Source organism: Corvus moneduloides, chromosome 27 (assembly GCF_009650955.1).
Source record: "Corvus moneduloides isolate bCorMon1 chromosome 27, bCorMon1.pri, whole genome shotgun sequence".
Lineage (NCBI taxonomy): Eukaryota > Metazoa > Chordata > Aves > Passeriformes > Corvidae > Corvus > Corvus moneduloides.
Genome location: NC_045502.1, coordinates 2449220 through 2466343, shown reverse-complemented (window position 1 = coordinate 2466343; position 17124 = coordinate 2449220). Strand labels below are relative to the sequence as shown.

The window sequence follows — 17124 nt, the reverse complement described above, 5'->3', positions numbered from 1 at the left end:
TGGGTTAGAGGTTGTTAACAAGACTACTATTGCAATCACTCTTTAATTTCTTTTAAGTCCTTGTGCAGTGGTTTGAAAATGTAAAAATTCTAGTATTTATTAATCTGGTTCTCTTCAATACAGTATTTGTCTTGTACCATGCATGCCTGACCATGAGCCTTTGTAAGGATTTTACCTTTTTTTTTTCACCTGTTAGCCTTGTAAAACAAATGAACTGCCCTAGGGACAGCAGCTGTTTTCCAGTGGGTGAATAAACGAGTGGGCCCTACTCCTACTTAGTAGCATGTGACTAATTTTACTCCAGCAACCAGACTTGCCCACAGTTCAGGAAACAACTCGTTGAGTAACATTAATCACGTGTACAGCTGTTTCCAGGGCCAAGGTTTATTCTTTATCTTATCGTGAGGGCACAGAGGTGATGGGATGCTTTTGCTGTGGAGCTGGTAAAATCATGTTTTGTGAAGGTGTAGGTTTAACGATCCTGGATTAGGAAGATGAGGGCCATGGCATTGAGGCTGCTGTTCCTGTGCCACCCTGAGCCCCAGGGATGCACTAAAGGTGCTTAGCACAGCCCCACCCGGAGCTGAGCACGTGAAGGCGGCACAGAGTGATGGGTGCAGTCACCTAGAGCAATACTCCAGTACAGCTTCCTCTGGGACCACAGCTGGGCCTGCTGGGATGGGTTAAAGCTTGCCTTGGGAAAGGGTTTGGGTTTGTTGGTAATGGTGATCCTTGAGCTGTCATCTGAGGTTTAACTTGTCCTCACCAAACCCAGCTCCCGCCTGTGCTGTCACGCTATCCATTACAGAATTCTCTAAGCACACTGTCCACTGATACATGCTGTAAATCGTATATTTTATTAATAAAAGTATGCAGAGAATACACTTTGTCAGGATGCTTTTTATGCTCTTTCCTGCCCCTCCCCTTTTCTGCATTTGCAGGTATTTTTGAATGAGTGGTCTCTTCCCTGTGCCTGGGGCACAGGGTCCCCGATCCTGTCCCAGGCAGGACAGTGCTGCTCACTGCCTTCAGCTGCTCAGTCATGCAGCCTCCTCAGTGCCCAGTAAAACCAGTGCAAATCCGCAATTTCCAGTCCCTGAATGCCAGACTAAACACAGGAAAGGTGTTCTCTTCCCTGCACTCTTGTCCTGAAGCCACTGCTGGTACTGAAATGCCACCAACCACCACTTAGGTGGTTTGTATCTGCAATGTGACAACTGCAGTGTCACTCCTGTCACCAGTTACTGTTCAGGGTGAGGTGTTTGTCGAGCTGACACAATGCCAAGGTCCACAAGAGCCCTGTGCCTCGAGTCCTTTGTCCCTTCCCTGCTAGGATGTGGCTGCTGCCCAGAAAGCACGCTGGATGTGCAGCAGCACCTGCTCCCTTACTGCTCTGTTCAGGCAGGACAGGAGCATTTATTCCTTAACTACAGATCCTTTTATCATCAGCCTGATTGGAAAAAGTTCAGGTAGTGCTGACAAGCAGAAACCTGTGGTTTTTCCCCTCCTGGAGAGGGGCTGTGGATGATGGAATACCAGTATTTTAATAGAGATTTTTATTGTCATCTTGTTAGGCACAGCAGAGCTGGGAAGCAATTTCCTGTGTGCTGCTCTTCTGTTCTTCCCCTCGGGCTGTAGAGGTGTAAAACATCCTGGCTCACGTCAAACACTCCTTTTATTGAATAAAAGGTGTCTCCTTTTGCCCTTTCCCATGGAATTGGCTGTTGTAAAGGGAAGGACTGGTGTCTTGGATCGAGGTGTGCTGGGAGTGAGGCTGCTGTGTAATGACTGTGGGTGTCTGGAGCTGTTTGTTTGCCCTCAGCAAACATCTTATTTAACCTGGCCTGGAATGGTTTGGGCTTCTAAAGATGAGCGGTGGAATAAAACCAGTGTTTGTTTCACAGCTGAGAGAATAAAACCTGTGAATTCAATTTCTCTACACAGTGAATTTTACCCTCCAATTTTAACAGCCTCAACCTTTGCAAACAGGAAAACAGCCCTGGCTGGTTTTAATAATGCTTTTCTGAGCCGGGGCTCTCCACTAGGAGGCAAAACATTACTGGAAAGAGGTGGAGGCTTCGGAACAGCGAGGGGTCACGGCGAGGTGTGGTCACTGTCCCTCGAAGTCACCTCCGGAATCAACAGTGATCAGTTGTTGCTAAATATGAAACACTATAAAAGCGTTTCCAGGGTGGATTATTGCAGCACAAAGAGTTCAGCCGAGGTGTGCAGGGCAAAGAGCCCTCGTGCTGGGGGGATGCTGGGTATGTCCAGCTCAGGAAAGGGCTCTTTTTCAGCTTTGGGGAACAGAAACACTAAACAAAGAAAACAAAAGTAATCATGGCATGTTTTAGACTTTAGAATCGCAGAATGTTTTGGGTTAGAAGGGACCATAAATCCCATCCAGTGCCACCCCCTGCCATGGGCAGGGACACCTCCCACTATCCCGGGGTGCTCCAAGCCGCATCCAGCCTGGTCTTGGACACTTCCAGGAATCCAGGGGCACCCACAGCTTTCCTTCTTTACTTGTTTCAAACATTTAGAACACCTTGGAATCATGAGATAAACCAGTGGGATTGTCTTGGCACAGGTCTTGTTACTTGTTTGATTTCAATTGACTTAAAGATTTTTGGTTTGTTTTTTTTGTTTTTTTTTTCCTAGAAGAAAAACCTTTGTATTGCACTCCAGTACAAAAACAATTCCCAGAAATTTATGACCATTTTTTCTCTTCTATTAACATGTGGTTTTGTGTCCCTCCAACCCTGCCGTTGTCACAGCATTTTCCATCCCAGGATTCAAATTACAAACATTAACTACATCATTCAAATGCTTCAAGGAACCTGAAGTAGTGGTTCAAGCACAGGGCTGAAAGTCAGGCCTTGTGAATGCTATTTCTGGCTCTGCATTGACTCACTCTATAATCTTGATCAATTTATTTCTGACTCAGAAATTTTAATAGTCCCACTTGACTGATAAATATTCATGCCACAAGTGTTGTGGCAAATGCTTCCTGAATGAGGGTGGTGACAAATGCTCATGTCAGCCTGTGATTCGAGGGTTGCAAAGTGGGATTGGGTTACCCGAGCAGGTTTTCTATTCAAAATCCTAAGTAGCTCATTGTTCTGACTCCAATCTCGAATGTTTCTGTGGCCCCTCCACATGTAAACAGATGTTTTATCAAATTAATTAAAATACCGCTTTCTTTTTACTACTAATGTAGCTAATTCTCTCCCAGTACTATCCCAGAGTCATCCAGATTTTCCACAGGATGATATATTTGGAGCAGTCATGCAGGGTCTGCAGTCAAATTGGGAAGTGTTGGTGTTACAAAACGTGGGTTTCAAACATCCAACACTAGTGTAGATTAATCGAAGACAAAAAATATTTAAAACAGGCATTCTAGTATGGGATGATTGCGACACTTGTGCATACAAGCTTTTTCTCTAGCTTAAAACAGTTCTGACACAGAAATAAAGTGATTTCTTCGCATTTGTAATGGGGAGAGAACAAAGAACACTACTGGAGTTGTGTCTGTGTGGCTTCACTCTGATGGTGTTGCTGTTACTGAACTCCTACAGTGAGTACAGTAATGAAAAAGCTACGATTTATACTCTCCTGGCTGTTGATGGGAGGACTTTATGGTGTAAAAGACTCCTTTACAGCTTTTGTGAAGCAAAATGCTTATGAATAGATATATGTTTGAGAGAGATGGGACTGAAGTTACAAAATTCCACCAAGAAGAGTCTAGGCCTCCAAATAAACCGTAAAGTTGAAGTGATGTCAAAACAGAATGAAGTTAACAAGATGAAAAGGGGGATCAGGGGGGACCTGACAGGAGGGGGCAGCCGGGGGGATCGGGCTCTGCTCGCAGGGAACAGGGACAGGAGGAGAGGGAACGGCCTCAGGCTGGGCCAGGGGAGGCTCAGGGTGGACAGCAGCGGGAATTTCCTCATGGAAAGGGCGCTCAGGCCTTGGAGTTGCCCAGGGAGGTTTGGAGTGCCCATCCCTGGGGGTGACCAAGGAAGGGCTGAACGTGGCACTCAGAGCTCTGGGCTGGGCACAAGGTGGGGATCGGTCACGGATCGCACTCGGTGGTCTCGCAGGGCTTTCCCAGCCGGACTGAACCCCTCATTCCCCGTCCCCACGTCCCCGTCCCCCCCGCGCCGCCACGGCTCCCTCAGCGTCCCCCCTGCGCACGCGCGGGACGTGCGCGGGCGGGGGTCGCGCCATGGAGGCGGAGGGCGGGAGCGGCGCGCGCCGCGCCTGCGCAGCGCGGGGGGACGGGGCGGGGCGGCCGGGCCCGGACCGGAGACCGGGTTTGTTGTTGTTGCCCCAGCGGCTCCTCAGTCGCCTCAGCCGCGGTGCCGCCGCCGCCATGTCCAGCCCTCAGGAGCCGCCGCAGCACCACAACAACAACAACAACCCGCCGGCGGACGGCACGCACGGCGAGCCCGGCCTCAACAGTGAGTGTGGCCGCTGGGGCGCGGGCGGGGAATGGCGCGGGGGGCCCTGAGGGGCCGTGAGGGCCGCGACCCCCCCGGGCCGCCATTGGCGGAGGACGCGCCGCGCGAGCCGCCGGGGGCCAATGGGCGGCGGCCGAGCGGGTATAAATGGCCCGGCGGCCGCCGCAGGGGGCACGGGGGCAGCGCGGAGCCTGGGCGCGGCTGTCCCGCACCGGGGGGATCCCGCAGCCCCCGGGCAGATCCCGCAGCCCCCGAGCAGCGGGAGCCACTGGGAGCGCGGCCGGCAGAGCCGAGGGGCCGCGCGGCACTGCCCCGGTAGATAAAACGGGCTCCGAGTGCGGCGGGAGTGCTGCGCCCGGCGGGACCCGAGCCGCCGTCCCTCGCAGTGGGCTGGGGGCGATCGAGTCCCCCGAGGAACGGGCCAAGCTCGTTGCGTGGTTACACGGAGTTTACCCGAACAGCGACGATGGGGATACAGCGGGGTAGGGGGAGGAGCGTGGCTGTGGGAATGAGTTTATTCAGTGGCTGAGTCAATAGCACTGACGTGAGCTATTTCCCTCTATATCCGGCATCTCTGTCAGCTGCTTTGCTGCATCCTTTTGTTCCTGGGATAACACTAGTAAGGCACATCATGTAGGCTCTGGTACTTACTTGGCAAATGCTTTCCCTTCGTTATAAATAGTTCCTTCAGCGTATCTTTTCATCTCTAAATTTTAAGGATAGAAGAGGTGAATAAATTGCATTAATAACTAACTGTAACCTCTGTGGTTTACGATGAAGTTTAGATGACCACGAAATAAACTCGCTGGTTGGTTTTCCATAACTCAATGGGAATTGTATGAAAGGAAGAATAAACTGTGCCCATTTCATAACGCTGCTATTGTGTTGTGGTAACACTACACTGTGTGATAACCGTGGTGCCTTAAACAATGTTACCTGAGTCAATAATTTTGGCGAATTATTCAGGCTTGTTGCACTTAAATGACAATTAGGCTGTCAGAGTTGCGACATGCCCTGTGCCTGACTCGATGCTTACTTTAGAAATGGCCATATTTGATGCCTGTATATTTTATTTTTAGTTTCTGGTGGTGTGGTAACTGTGGGACTCATTAATCTGCTGGGAGATAGGAGCGACAAGAGCTGAGAGCTCTGTAAACCGGGGCTGGATCTGCCCACGGAGATCTTGCTGCTGGGTCAGCACGTAGAGGCTCACCCAGCTCAGTGCTGGAGGAGCTGAGCACAAGGTAGGAGAGGAAATGTTTGACACTCTCTGCTCTGGGAACAAAACAAATGCACCCAATCAGCTCCATGCAGGCTTAGTGCTGCTTTCAGATGTTCAGTCCCTGCACAATGCTTTGGTGGGAGAGGTGCATTTTCTGCCATTCTCTCAGCTTTTCAGTGAACTTTTCAGGCTAATGAGCTCAGACACATATTCACGGTGTTGTGTGTGTCATTTGTGCATGTTTAGGGCCTTTTATTCAAAGATCCTTTAGCACTTGGAGGGCAGAAGAGCTGGGAATGAAACTGGTAACCTGTGCTCTGTTGGGTTCATAGAGATAAAAAACCCAACTTGCTTGCTTTGGGAATTCTACATTCTTCCTGTGTTTTAATTATTATAAAGCTCTGTTACATATTGACAAAAAGAAATCCCACCTTAGGCAAGAAGCTATCTAGCTCTGTCATGGAAAATCTGCTTAATAATTACCATTGTGGGAATCTGGTTGGCTTTATTTTCCTTTCCCTTTCCCTCTTCTTTTTTTTTTTGTTAATGTTGTACTTCGTTGTAAAAGTGATACTTATTAGTTTATTCAGGTTGATCATGCCTCAGACTACTTGTGAGCTACTATTTTGGAGTATTTTTATATCTGTGAAATGTATACAGGTATTTGATTTATATACTGCCTTTGATATCTCCACTTCATGCACCCAGCTGAACTCTGAGGGAATAAACAAAATGAGACCTGTCTTCCCCAACATGTTTAGCTCCTGTTGTTTAAACAGTCCACCAAGTTATGGAAAAACATGGAATTAAAGTCAGTGTATATAAATTCATAGTGAAATAATTAGCCATAGAGCAAAGCCAAAATTCAAACAATTTTGGAGAAAACTACAGTTTATCTGGACAGTTGTTTGGTTTGTTTTTTTCTCCAAAGAGTGTGTGTTACATGATTTGTGAAGGGAGGAGATGCTGCCACATTTCTTAATTCTATTACTCTTAATTCTACTACCACTCTTCATTCTGCCACATTTTCTGTTTTACTGCCAAGTAGAAATAAGGCAAAAATTAGAAGTTCTCAGGCAGGTGATTCATGTAACTTCCTTAGTTCTCAAAAAAGCTTGGGGCAAACCCCACTCTCTGTTATTTGGGCGCTTTATTCTTCAATACATTCCTGTCCATCCCTTTAAAGAAACAGAGATTTATGTCCCTCTAATCAGTCTTTGAACGCAGTCATGTTCTCTGTCCAAAACCGGTTGTGAGTGCCAGTGGGAGCAGGGAGCGTGTTGGAGCTTGATGGCAGATTGAGCTTCCTTGGGTGCATTTTGAGTCATTCTTGGTGAGGTCAAGTGGGAACGTGCTGCTCCTCATGTCAACTCCTGCTCAGCTCCCAGGGACTCTTTACTCACACTCGAATTTGGGGTTTCTTCCTACTACAGCCACGGTGTGTTTAAGGTAAACACAGAGTTTGTCAGCCCAAGGTAAATTTTATTTGTGGCAGTGGATTTAGAGCTGTGTGTCAGAGTAAGGAGATCTGATCACCATCCTCTGGGTGTTCTGGTGTCAGAAGAACACATCCCCCCTCACCTTTGCCCTCTGCTGATTTTTTTAATCATAAATGGCTTTGCAGGTCCTGATTTTCCAACGGCCAAAAGCGGTTGTTGGCGAATATAAAGTTTTTTTACCTAACTAACTTTTGACCACCTGCTAACTGCATTTGCCACCTGCTTTTCTGCAGGTGTGGCCTCTTGCTGCTACAAGGCAGAACAACCTTCCTGACAAAGCTCATAGAGTCTGGCTGTTTTGTTTAGGAATTCAGACACCAGCAGTCATCACCAATCTGGAATAACACAGCCTCTGTCTGATGCTGACTGAGCAAAGCTGCCTCTTCCCTGTTAACACTTGGTTATCTGAAAAGCCTAGTGTGCAGTGCTGAGCTGGTGCCTGTGCATACCCAAAATTCCTTGTTTGTGAATCCAGCCTGGGGAAACCAGGCTGGGAACCACCAGGGCATTATGCTTCCGTGGACATCACTGGCATCGTGAATAATCGACACTAAAGGTGAATTCTTCACCAAATCAAGTTGGAAACAGGCTCTTTATTAAACATCCCTTCCTGTGTCACTGATGGAGCGACACAGAGACAAAACCATGCTACAAAAAATAAGTGCAGGCACTCCCAGGTGCATTTCAGAAATCAAAAATCAGTGTTAAAGTGTGGAACTTGTACAAATAATGCTCAAAAAGTAGTTTCAGATGTTGTATTTGTAGCTTCAGGCTTGCTTTTCTTGGATATTTTTACCTCGCTGGGGAAGATGTCCAGACTTTAGTCAACCAAATCCAAAAAAACCCCTGAAAGCTCCTGCCTTCAGGTGAAATACATTAAATTACACAGGAGTAGTGGTGACATGTATTTCTGAAACCTGTTTGTTTCCCATTGAATCATATCACTAAAGAATGTATCAGTACTGTCACATTTAGTTAATATGCACATGAAATATAAGTGAAATACGTTTAAAAATAAAAATCCTCACCTTAACTACAGAGTGTGTGAACTTTTTTCAGCAGCTGCTCTTGTCATCCATGGTACACTCTTGCTCTCTGTTGAATCTTAGTGTACACATGAATGTCCCATAGGTAAAACTACCAAAAAATGGGGAAAAAAACAGTAAATCTGGGCTTTATGGAAGATGTTTGTGCCAGGGCAAAGCAAGCTGAATGGGGCCTGAGAATGGCAGCCTTCCTGATGTATAGAAAAATCAGGGATTGATCCAAGGCCTTTGGAAGTAGAGGAAGGGGGAATATAAAGCTGCACAGGGGGGAGTTTTTTAGTAGGGGGCACAGGGATGAAAGTTCTATTTGAGAAAGGAATGTAGAACAGGGTGACGTGTAATGGAGTGATCCATAGTTAATTGAAGCTCCAAACTGCAGAGAGAGACGTGGCTGATTAGAGTATTAATAGTTGGGGAGAAAAGGGACATTTTATTGACCAAATCCAGAGTTAGGGAGCAACAACGCAGCTTTTAGGGGTGTTTGTGTTGATGAAAGAAGAACCGTGTCACTGTTGTCTCTGTGCCGTGTTTATGAGCTCTCTCAGGTCAGTGTGTGTTATCTGAAGCCAGCATGCTGGCGTTTCCCTCTGGGTGCAGTTGATAAATTGAAGGTGTGTTCAGTGCTGGGGTGTCCATGGGGTGACGTGTGGCTGCCCCACAGGTTCCTGGGTGGAGCTGCAGATGAACGGCAACGGCAACAGCAACGACAACGGCAATGGCAAGAACGGGGGCCTGGAGCACGTCCCATCCTCCTCCTCCATCCACAATGGAGACATGGAAAAAATCCTCCTGGATGCCCAGCACGAGTCAGGACAGAGCAGTTCAAGAGGTAGTTCCCACTGTGACAGGTAAAGGAGTGTTGGCTGCTCTGCCTGCAGTTTATTGCTCTTTTTGTCCTGTGGATGGGTAAAGTTTTTTCTCTTGTGCTCCAGTGTTTGGAATAGTCGCTGGCTTGTGGTAACTGTCTGATGTTTCCACTTGTAATGATACAAAAACACATGTAATTCACAATACTGGCAGGGTTCCCTACAAGAACAAAGGGATTTGCATCTTTTCTGTAGCAGCTGAACTTTTGGGCAGTGCTTTCTTTGCTTTAGGGAGCAACTGTCAACCCTGTCGAGAAGGGTAGGATTATAAATGAAAAAAAGTTGAAAAGATGGGGGGATTGGGAAGACTTTCTAATGCTGGTATTTGGGATCTGAAGGGTGGTGCAGTCTGTAACTCAGCTGAATAATGTCCAGAAATGCATGAGGAAATGATTCAGCTGAGATTTATCTACACTGATGATTCTTTACTTGACAAAATGACATAACAAAATCAATTTTTCTTCAGCCCGTCACCTCAAGATGATGGTCAGATAACTTTTGATGTGGAAATGCACACAAGTAAAGACAGTAGTTCTCAGGTACTTTCTTCCTTAACTTTTAAAATATACACTTGTAAGTTGTGGATATTTGATCTAGGCTTGAGGGGTAGAACAAGCTCTTTGTGATGTCAAAAGACTTAAATTCTGTATTAATTGAAATTTAACATAGAGATTAATAGTTTTGGAGTGAGGGAAAAAGGAGTCTCCATCTGTATCTGAGAAACGCCTCTTTCCTAGCAGTCGTGTTACTGTGTAACCCTGCTGGCACCGGGTGTCAAAGCTGGGTTTGAAGTGTTGATATCTCTGCACAAGATTTCAGGGTGTTCAGTGATTGCTGTGCAGACACTCATTCACACGACAGTGAGTAATCTCCATAGCACAAACTGAGAGGGGACTAATGCTGAACTCTTAGTTTGATGATTTCATAGAATTTGCTGTCTTCAGCAGTATAAATGAAACATTCCTGCAAGAATGAAACCTTGCATTTAATTTTGTCAAAGACCTGGGACTGTTGCAGTTCTGCCCTGAGAGCCAGAACGGTCTGAATGAAGGTGTTGGTGAGCTCTGCATCTCACTTGTGACTGTGCTGTTTGATTTGCTGTGGTTCCCACTTAATGTTGTAAGTGGTTTATCTTATTTTAACAAGAGTCACTCAGGAGATTGTTTTAATACTAAGTAGGAGTTAAAGGCAGTGGTGTTCTCTACTCTTCCTAATTTATTTCATTTCCTATATGGTAACATTTGCATCTGTTGATGTAAAGTTAAATTTTTATATACAGTTAGAGTGAGTGCTTGCCTTTGCCTCCTGCATTTGGGATTCACCCAGTAGAAGCTACTAGTTGCAAGTAATACAAATTTTAAATGACTAATAACACCTTTAAAAAGTCAAAATACTGGTTTTGAAACCTTTTTATTTGACTTCCCATGCTTTTAGTCACGTTCTGTGGGCTTTAAATGGAATGCCATCAACCTAATGTTTTTTTCCATTTGTAAATATTTTTTTGCACAATTCTGGTTTATTACATTTAGGATTAAAATATTCCTTTGTTTTTGTTAGTTAAAAAAAACAAACAGCTTGCAATGATGTGGAAATAGTAATAGAATTAGTGGTTTCCTGACTTCTGCTGGCAAAAATCAAATCTCTTTGAAATAATCAGCAGTCCAAGAACACTTGCTTGTTTATCAGGTGCCACCGTTTGGTGCTTATCATGTCACCACTGTGGTTGTCACTCTCAATTTAACACCCTGAGGAGGAGCTAATTGAGTGTTACAAGGCTTGTCCCCTGTGTGTTTCAGTCCGAAGAAGAAGCAGTAGAAGGAGAGAAAGAATTGGAAGTTTTGAAGAAAAGTGCAGACTGGGTGTCAGACTGGTCAAGTAGGCCTGAAAACATTCCTCCCAAGTGAGTTCAACTCCGGGTTTTTAATGAATGTTAATATATTTTAATGAATAGATGAAGGAAAGGATGGTCGCAATCTCACAATCAAAATAAGTTCATCTTAGGAAGAGATTGATTTCTCTGTGGGGAGGATAAAAAAGGTCAAAACAATGAAGTATGAAAATCAAAATAGCAGCAGGATGACTTGGAGGTAATATAAAGTCACAGCAAGCTGATTGCAAGGTTTCTTGACAAAATTATTGTTATTGGGAGAGCTGGGTACTTGGAGCTGGGATCCATGGGATTTAGTCTTGGCTTATTGAGTGGAAGAGTGTTGAGCAAGTCTCCTAAATTCTCTGTCCCTTTTTTTCTTTCTATGTAAAATATGTAATGTTCATCCACAGAAGGGGAAACCTTGAGATCCTTGAATGCAAAGCATTTTTATTAAAATAGAGGATGCTGTCTAAATCTGGCAGACTTCTGTATCTGTGTTTGGAACAAAAAATGAGGCCTCTTGCTAACAAATCACATCCTGAAATTCCCTCTCTCGGACCTACCTCTCTCTGCAGCTCCTGCTCCCTTTGTGTCTATACTGTCTGTGTAAGTGGTCTCTCCACAATCCCTCCTCTTATTCTCTTTGATTCCTTACTCTGTGTAAGGAATCTCGGGCTTTGATCTCTAGCTCTTTGTACTTAAAAAAAAAAAAAAATGTTCTACAGAGATCTGTGCATTTGTGTGCAAAGAAAAAAAAAAAAAAGGGAAAGAAACGAAAAAGTCTTGTTGAATTTTTTCCCCCCCTCCCCCTCTTCTTCCAGGGAATTCCATTTCAGACATCCTAAGCGTTCAGTGTCTCTAAGTATGAGAAAAAGTGGAGCAATGAAAAAAGGTGGCATTTTCTCTGCAGAATTTCTTAAGGTTTTCATTCCATCTCTGTTCATATCTCATGTTTTGGCTCTGGGACTAGGGTAAGTATTAACCTAATTCTCCCTTCAACTTTTGCTTTTCCACTTTGCTTGAATGTCAGCAACTGCTGAAAAGGGCTTTTTCTAGAATAACAATTTTTGCCCCTCACTCAAACTTGGTGCACTTTTACAAAAGCAGGAAAACTTTGCCACAATTAAAACTTTGCGGCCTTTAATGTGCTTTATTTCTGGAATAAATCAAGTTATATTGAAAATGCATGGATGAGTTTGCAAATAACCTTTGCAATTGTAACGTGCAGTTTGATTATGTGCCTTCTATTTAAATGCTTCAGGTTATAAAGGGGAAAATTAGAATAGGTAAAAAATGACGTTTACTGACCATTATGAAACCACACTGTACAAATAATGATGCCGAGGTTGTGTGTGTGGCACAAACTCTGTAATTCCCAGTTTAGTGCTCCATTGTGATGTTACTGAAAATCAAGGTTTGAGTACTTAGAGAAATGAAATACTGGATGTGTCCTGCAAGATCAGCTGTTTCTCTGCTCAGCAGTGTTTTCATTGCCTGCATAATCCCACATAATCTCTCACTTTGCCTAAATCCTTACATTCTGTTTATCCATCTTATGTTCTTCTGGGATGGGGCAAAGGCATGGACTCAAAACGTGTTTTTATTTAACTTTGTGTTTGTTTCTGGGGGTGTAGTTCAAGTGTCTCTTTAAATTCCTGTACACTGTCAAATAAATTAGGATAGAATATGTGAGGATGTACTGTGAGATGTTTGTACTACAGCAAAATTGTGCATTTCTGCAGTGATTTAAATCTTGCTTGTGGTCAGTGTTTGCATAGATCCTCAATGCTCAGAGTTTTAAAAGCTCACCCCCCTCTCTATCGGCAGCACTTGATTTGTTTTACCCCAGTTACCTGGGAGTGTTGCTGTGTCAGGTACTCAAAAAACAAAAGCTTTTGGATTCAGATGAGCCTGGGACTGGAGAAGAAAACCAGTCTGGGGGAGCACTGAGAGCATTGATCCTTCCAGGCTCATCCAAAACCTCCCTGTAAGTAATTATATAGAAGGGAAGGGAACTCTGTGGATGGATCTCAGGCTTGAGAGAGGGATTAGAGCAGTTTGGTGTGTGGGAACTCTTGCAAAGCAGGGAATATTCTTGTGCAATACAATATCCTTACACTTTTTATTTCAGCATCTACATTGGGAAACGCCTGACCACACCTTCAGCCAGCACTTATTGAACCATGGAGTGCAAAACCTGGACCCCACGTGACCTGTGAAGGTGTTACTGTCTCATTTAGTACATTTGACTTGAGACCATTTTAAGCATGACCCTGACTTCACCCTTTCCTTCCATATCCAGGTTTTTGCTAACTCTGGAATTCAGTATTGTGTTGGAACTCTGTTGAGGTGTTTGGCTATCCACATTCTTTCCCTCTCTCCCATTCCCCTGCCTCTTGGCCTGCAAGACACGTCAGAGTTGCTGGATGGAGTTTACAACTGTCTCTATGTTGCAAGGGCTTCTCTCAATGCAAAATGCCACCAGCAAGTTTAATTTTATCAGTGATGCTGTTGCCTCCTTAGTGCAACCTGACTTCAATTGCAGTTGTGCATGGTCTAAGTGTTGACTGCATGGTGGTGACAAAACAGTCTCTTTGGAAGGAAATCAGTGATTGGAGTGGAAAAGAGTTTTTCTTTTGTAAAAAAGAAGCTGGTTGTGGAATAAACTAAGAAATTACTGGCAATAAAGACCCAGTTTAAATCAGCTTTTGGGGGGAATTTACTCAGTCCCTTGTATTGGCTAACAAACACCATTTGATTTGCAGGAGGCAAAGACTGCATAAATTTTAAAGTAGGATAACTTAATCCATCAGCATATTTTAATATTAGGTAATTGTTGTAATCTTGTCTTTTCTATGAAGTCAGCTCCTTATTCCTTGTAGGAAAACCTGTCTGATACCTAGGAAATATTAGAAAAATTGCATTGTTTGCATGTGAAGAAGCTTTTTCTTTTCCTTACCTGTTTTCTTAAGGGAAAATTTTCAGTGTGAAATTTTCCTTTTCAAAGTAGTTCTAAGTTAAGGAAAAACCCAACAGCTGTAGGTGTAGGTAGGCTCTGTGTAAAAGGAAATTATTCTGTTTGTTGTGGAACCATTTAAAGCCCCGAGGATCCAGCAGTTTCAGCAGGAAAAGCGTTTGACTCATCCTTAAGGGGGACAATCTTGCAGGTGCAGAAAGGTTCAGAAGTTGTAAAAGCTCTGAAATGTCTTCTGCAAATGAATTTTCAATATTCCTCTCTCTCATTGTTTACTGTACAATCTCCTTTTCGGGGATACTTGGAACCTGAAAGTCACTCGTGATGTCTCATGTTAGGGTAGATTCCTCACTGATGTTGAACTTTTATCTTAGGGAGCATTAAACCTTGTCCTCCTTCAGTGACACTTCTTTTCAAAATGTGAAGCTTTAGTACCAAATTGTTACAAAGCATCAGGACAGTCGTGTCCTTAAATAGATTTTATTGGATTTCAGAACATGTAGCATGAACTCTGAAGGATAGAATACTCTTTTTTTATATATATATGAATATATTAAAAAAAATATGATATAGACTTTAATACTAAGTATTTAGGGAACCAATGCTAATTTTAAGACTAGCAAAAATCTCATTTAAATAAAAACTTTAGTAGGCTGACTTGTAGAAAATAAGCAAATCTAGTCAGCCATCTGGAGAGAACAGCTACCTATAATTGTTTGCTTGCATCAGACTTTATAAAGTTGATTATTTGATAGAGCAGTGATTGCTTGAACCAGTTGATGCATAGAAGCTAAATCCCAGCTGAGATTTGGGTTTAAAAAACTTCAGTTAGCTCCCAGGAAGTGAAAAAGTTAAGTATGAACCCACTGCGAAACTGTATTTATTTTCATTCTCTACTTCCGAATGCTGTCAGAGAATGCTTTCAGGGTGAACAACAAATCCTCTGGAGTAATCTGCTTTTATTCTTTTAGTTGTGAACACTTAGTGGCACTTGAGCCGCCCACAAGTGCGGGTTTGTTTTGGGTGTGGATATTGGGTTTCACCCAGAGGTGGGGGCGGGCAGAGGAACGTGGTGGAGGGGGTTTTAGAGAGCATCAAATACTTCATTTTCCAGCCCTAAAATCCGAGGGAGCGGGACAAAGGCTGGACCACTTTCACTTCTAACACAGCACCTTGTTTTGTATGAAATGGGAGCAATGGAAAAAGAGATTTTTACTAAGTAGGGAGTACTTTTTAACAAGAAAAACCCAGTAAATTACCCCTTTCTAAATTAAAAGGTAATTCTTCAGAGTATCTGATAAATAACAGTGCAAGCTTGTGGCTGGAGTATCAACACCACTAATGATACTTGGAGTAAAACCTGTGAAACCCAGAGCTGAGGAATGCCCCGTGGTCACTGTAACACTGGCTGGGATACAATGCAGTATTTATTGAGACCCTACTCTAAGCTTTGGAGGAAAGTCTGCAACTTCCAGTTTTACAATGAGCAGGAACACAGTGTTGCATCATTCCAAAAGGGGTTTCAACTATTGAGAGTTGGGAGTTTTGTTAAGATAAATGTTGTTTAAAAAGCTTTATACCTGTTTACAGTTTTGGAAAAAAAAAAAAGAAAAAAAAGTAGGCTTCATTTTTCTTACATTCAGTGAAAACTGGCCTAGACTATTTGTAAATAGGATCAAGAAAAAATGCATAAACTCGCACATTAAAGATGCAGCAGGCTGACCTAACTGCAGCAAATGCATATTTACTTACTGTTTTCAAAAGTGAAAGCTGACGATTGTTAGAAATTCAAATTTTTTAATTGACATTTGTTGAAATCTTGGAGTTAACTGAGCCAAAGTGATTATGCATTCTTCATAAATTAGTTAGCACTTTGTAACATTATATACAGTTTACATGTATAAGTTGTAGCTTATAAACATTTTGTGCCATTAAAGCTCTCACAAAACTGGTTGTCTGAAATGACTTCATGCTGCGCCTTTCTTTTGTCTTTCTTCTTTTTTACAGGACTGCTTTTTAAGATGTTTTATGCAACTATTTTGTTCTGGGTGACATGAACATTGAAGCTGCTGTTTATAGACTGGAGTAATTTTTTTGAACGATTGCTTGGGTTTGTTTTTGTTTTGGTTTTTTTTTAGTGACCTGGGATCATCCGCTTCATTTCCTGAAGTACTTAATAAAAATATTTCCCCTAGTTGGCCTTGTGTACCCTCTCCAGCACCTTGTCCAGGAAAAGTCTGAAAGCAAAATAATGTGGTGGTGTATGAAATGTAAAGTAGAATTGCTGAGATTTTGTATAATTGGTCAACTCTATTGTATTCCTTGTATTTCTCTTCTGTTTCCTAATTCTGTTTAATTTGCAGATTAAAGAGTAAGGGGCATAAACCCTAATTGTTAATCTGCCTCCATGTTCTTGGTTCAAGAGCACGGATTATTTCTATTTATCATGAGGAGACTTGTTCATTCTAGGTGGGAATGGCACCATTCTGATTACTGGTACCACCCATTTTAGTTATTGTTTTCTATATTTTTAATCTGTAAATCCAGAACTTTGTGTAAATGGGATATTTTTTTTTACCAGAGGAATAAGAGAAAATTATAAATCCTACTTTCAAAAAGTTTCTCCCTCTGAGACTCACAGTGAAACTTGGGCCTGAACTTTTGAATTGCTTCAAAACTTTTTTAGTTGTAATGCAAGAATAAATGCAAGATCATCTTGCATAAGGCAGCACTTTCTTTGCACTGGGATTATTCACGTTTTGATGGAGTTGAGGACTGTCTTCCTGTCTTCCAAGTTTCTTTTCATTCTTGTCCAAGAATTTCAGATTCTGGGAAAGTTCCATTCTACCTTGACTTGAGGGAATCTCCAGGTGCTCTGTGGTTGAGTTCACTGGTGGGATGTTGAGTCCTCCTGACACTGGTTTCAGGCTTCACTGTACACATATGAAAAGCGTAGGATTTGAATCGTTTAATGGAACAGTTTGCTATAAAAACATTATTTACACATTTGTGTCTGTACATACCTGTAAAAATTCCATCTGAAAGTGAAGCCGTGATTCCCTGCGAGTGTTTGTAGGATCTTTGCCTTGTGCTTGGCAATTTATGAAGTCTCGTTTGTGTTTCGGGCCTTGAAAACCAAAATAAACCACCAGGATTCCTGAACTATGCCCTGTAGTTCAACCAG

At 43.2% G+C, this 17124-nt stretch overlaps 1 protein-coding gene across 1 annotated transcript; it reads left to right on the top strand.

Annotated features, from left to right (window-relative positions):
- Positions 1-4268: 4268 nt before the first annotated feature.
- BNIP3L (BCL2 interacting protein 3 like) lies at positions 4269-16338 on the top strand. Its single transcript, XM_032091991.1, has 6 exons — positions 4269-4463; positions 8892-9078; positions 9563-9635; positions 10893-10996; positions 11788-11937; positions 13098-16338. The coding sequence occupies exons 1-6, from the start codon at positions 4376-4378 to the stop codon at positions 13144-13146; spliced, it is 651 nt and encodes a 216-aa protein (XP_031947882.1). The 5' UTR covers positions 4269-4375; the 3' UTR covers positions 13147-16338.
- The last annotated feature ends 786 nt before the right edge of the window (positions 16339-17124 follow it).

Bases quoted from the DNA above. Each gene is read 5' to 3' on its own strand.
- BNIP3L (XM_032091991.1), top strand. From the start codon at position 4,376: ATGTCCAGCCCTCAGGAGCCGCCGCAGCACCACAACAACAACAACAAC. The intron at 9,079-9,562 runs GTAAAGGAGTGT...ATTTTTCTTCAG, and splicing joins GGTAGTTCCCACTGTGACAG to CCCGTCACCTCAAGATGATG. The intron at 9,636-10,892 runs GTACTTTCTTCC...TGTGTGTTTCAG, and splicing joins GTAAAGACAGTAGTTCTCAG to TCCGAAGAAGAAGCAGTAGA.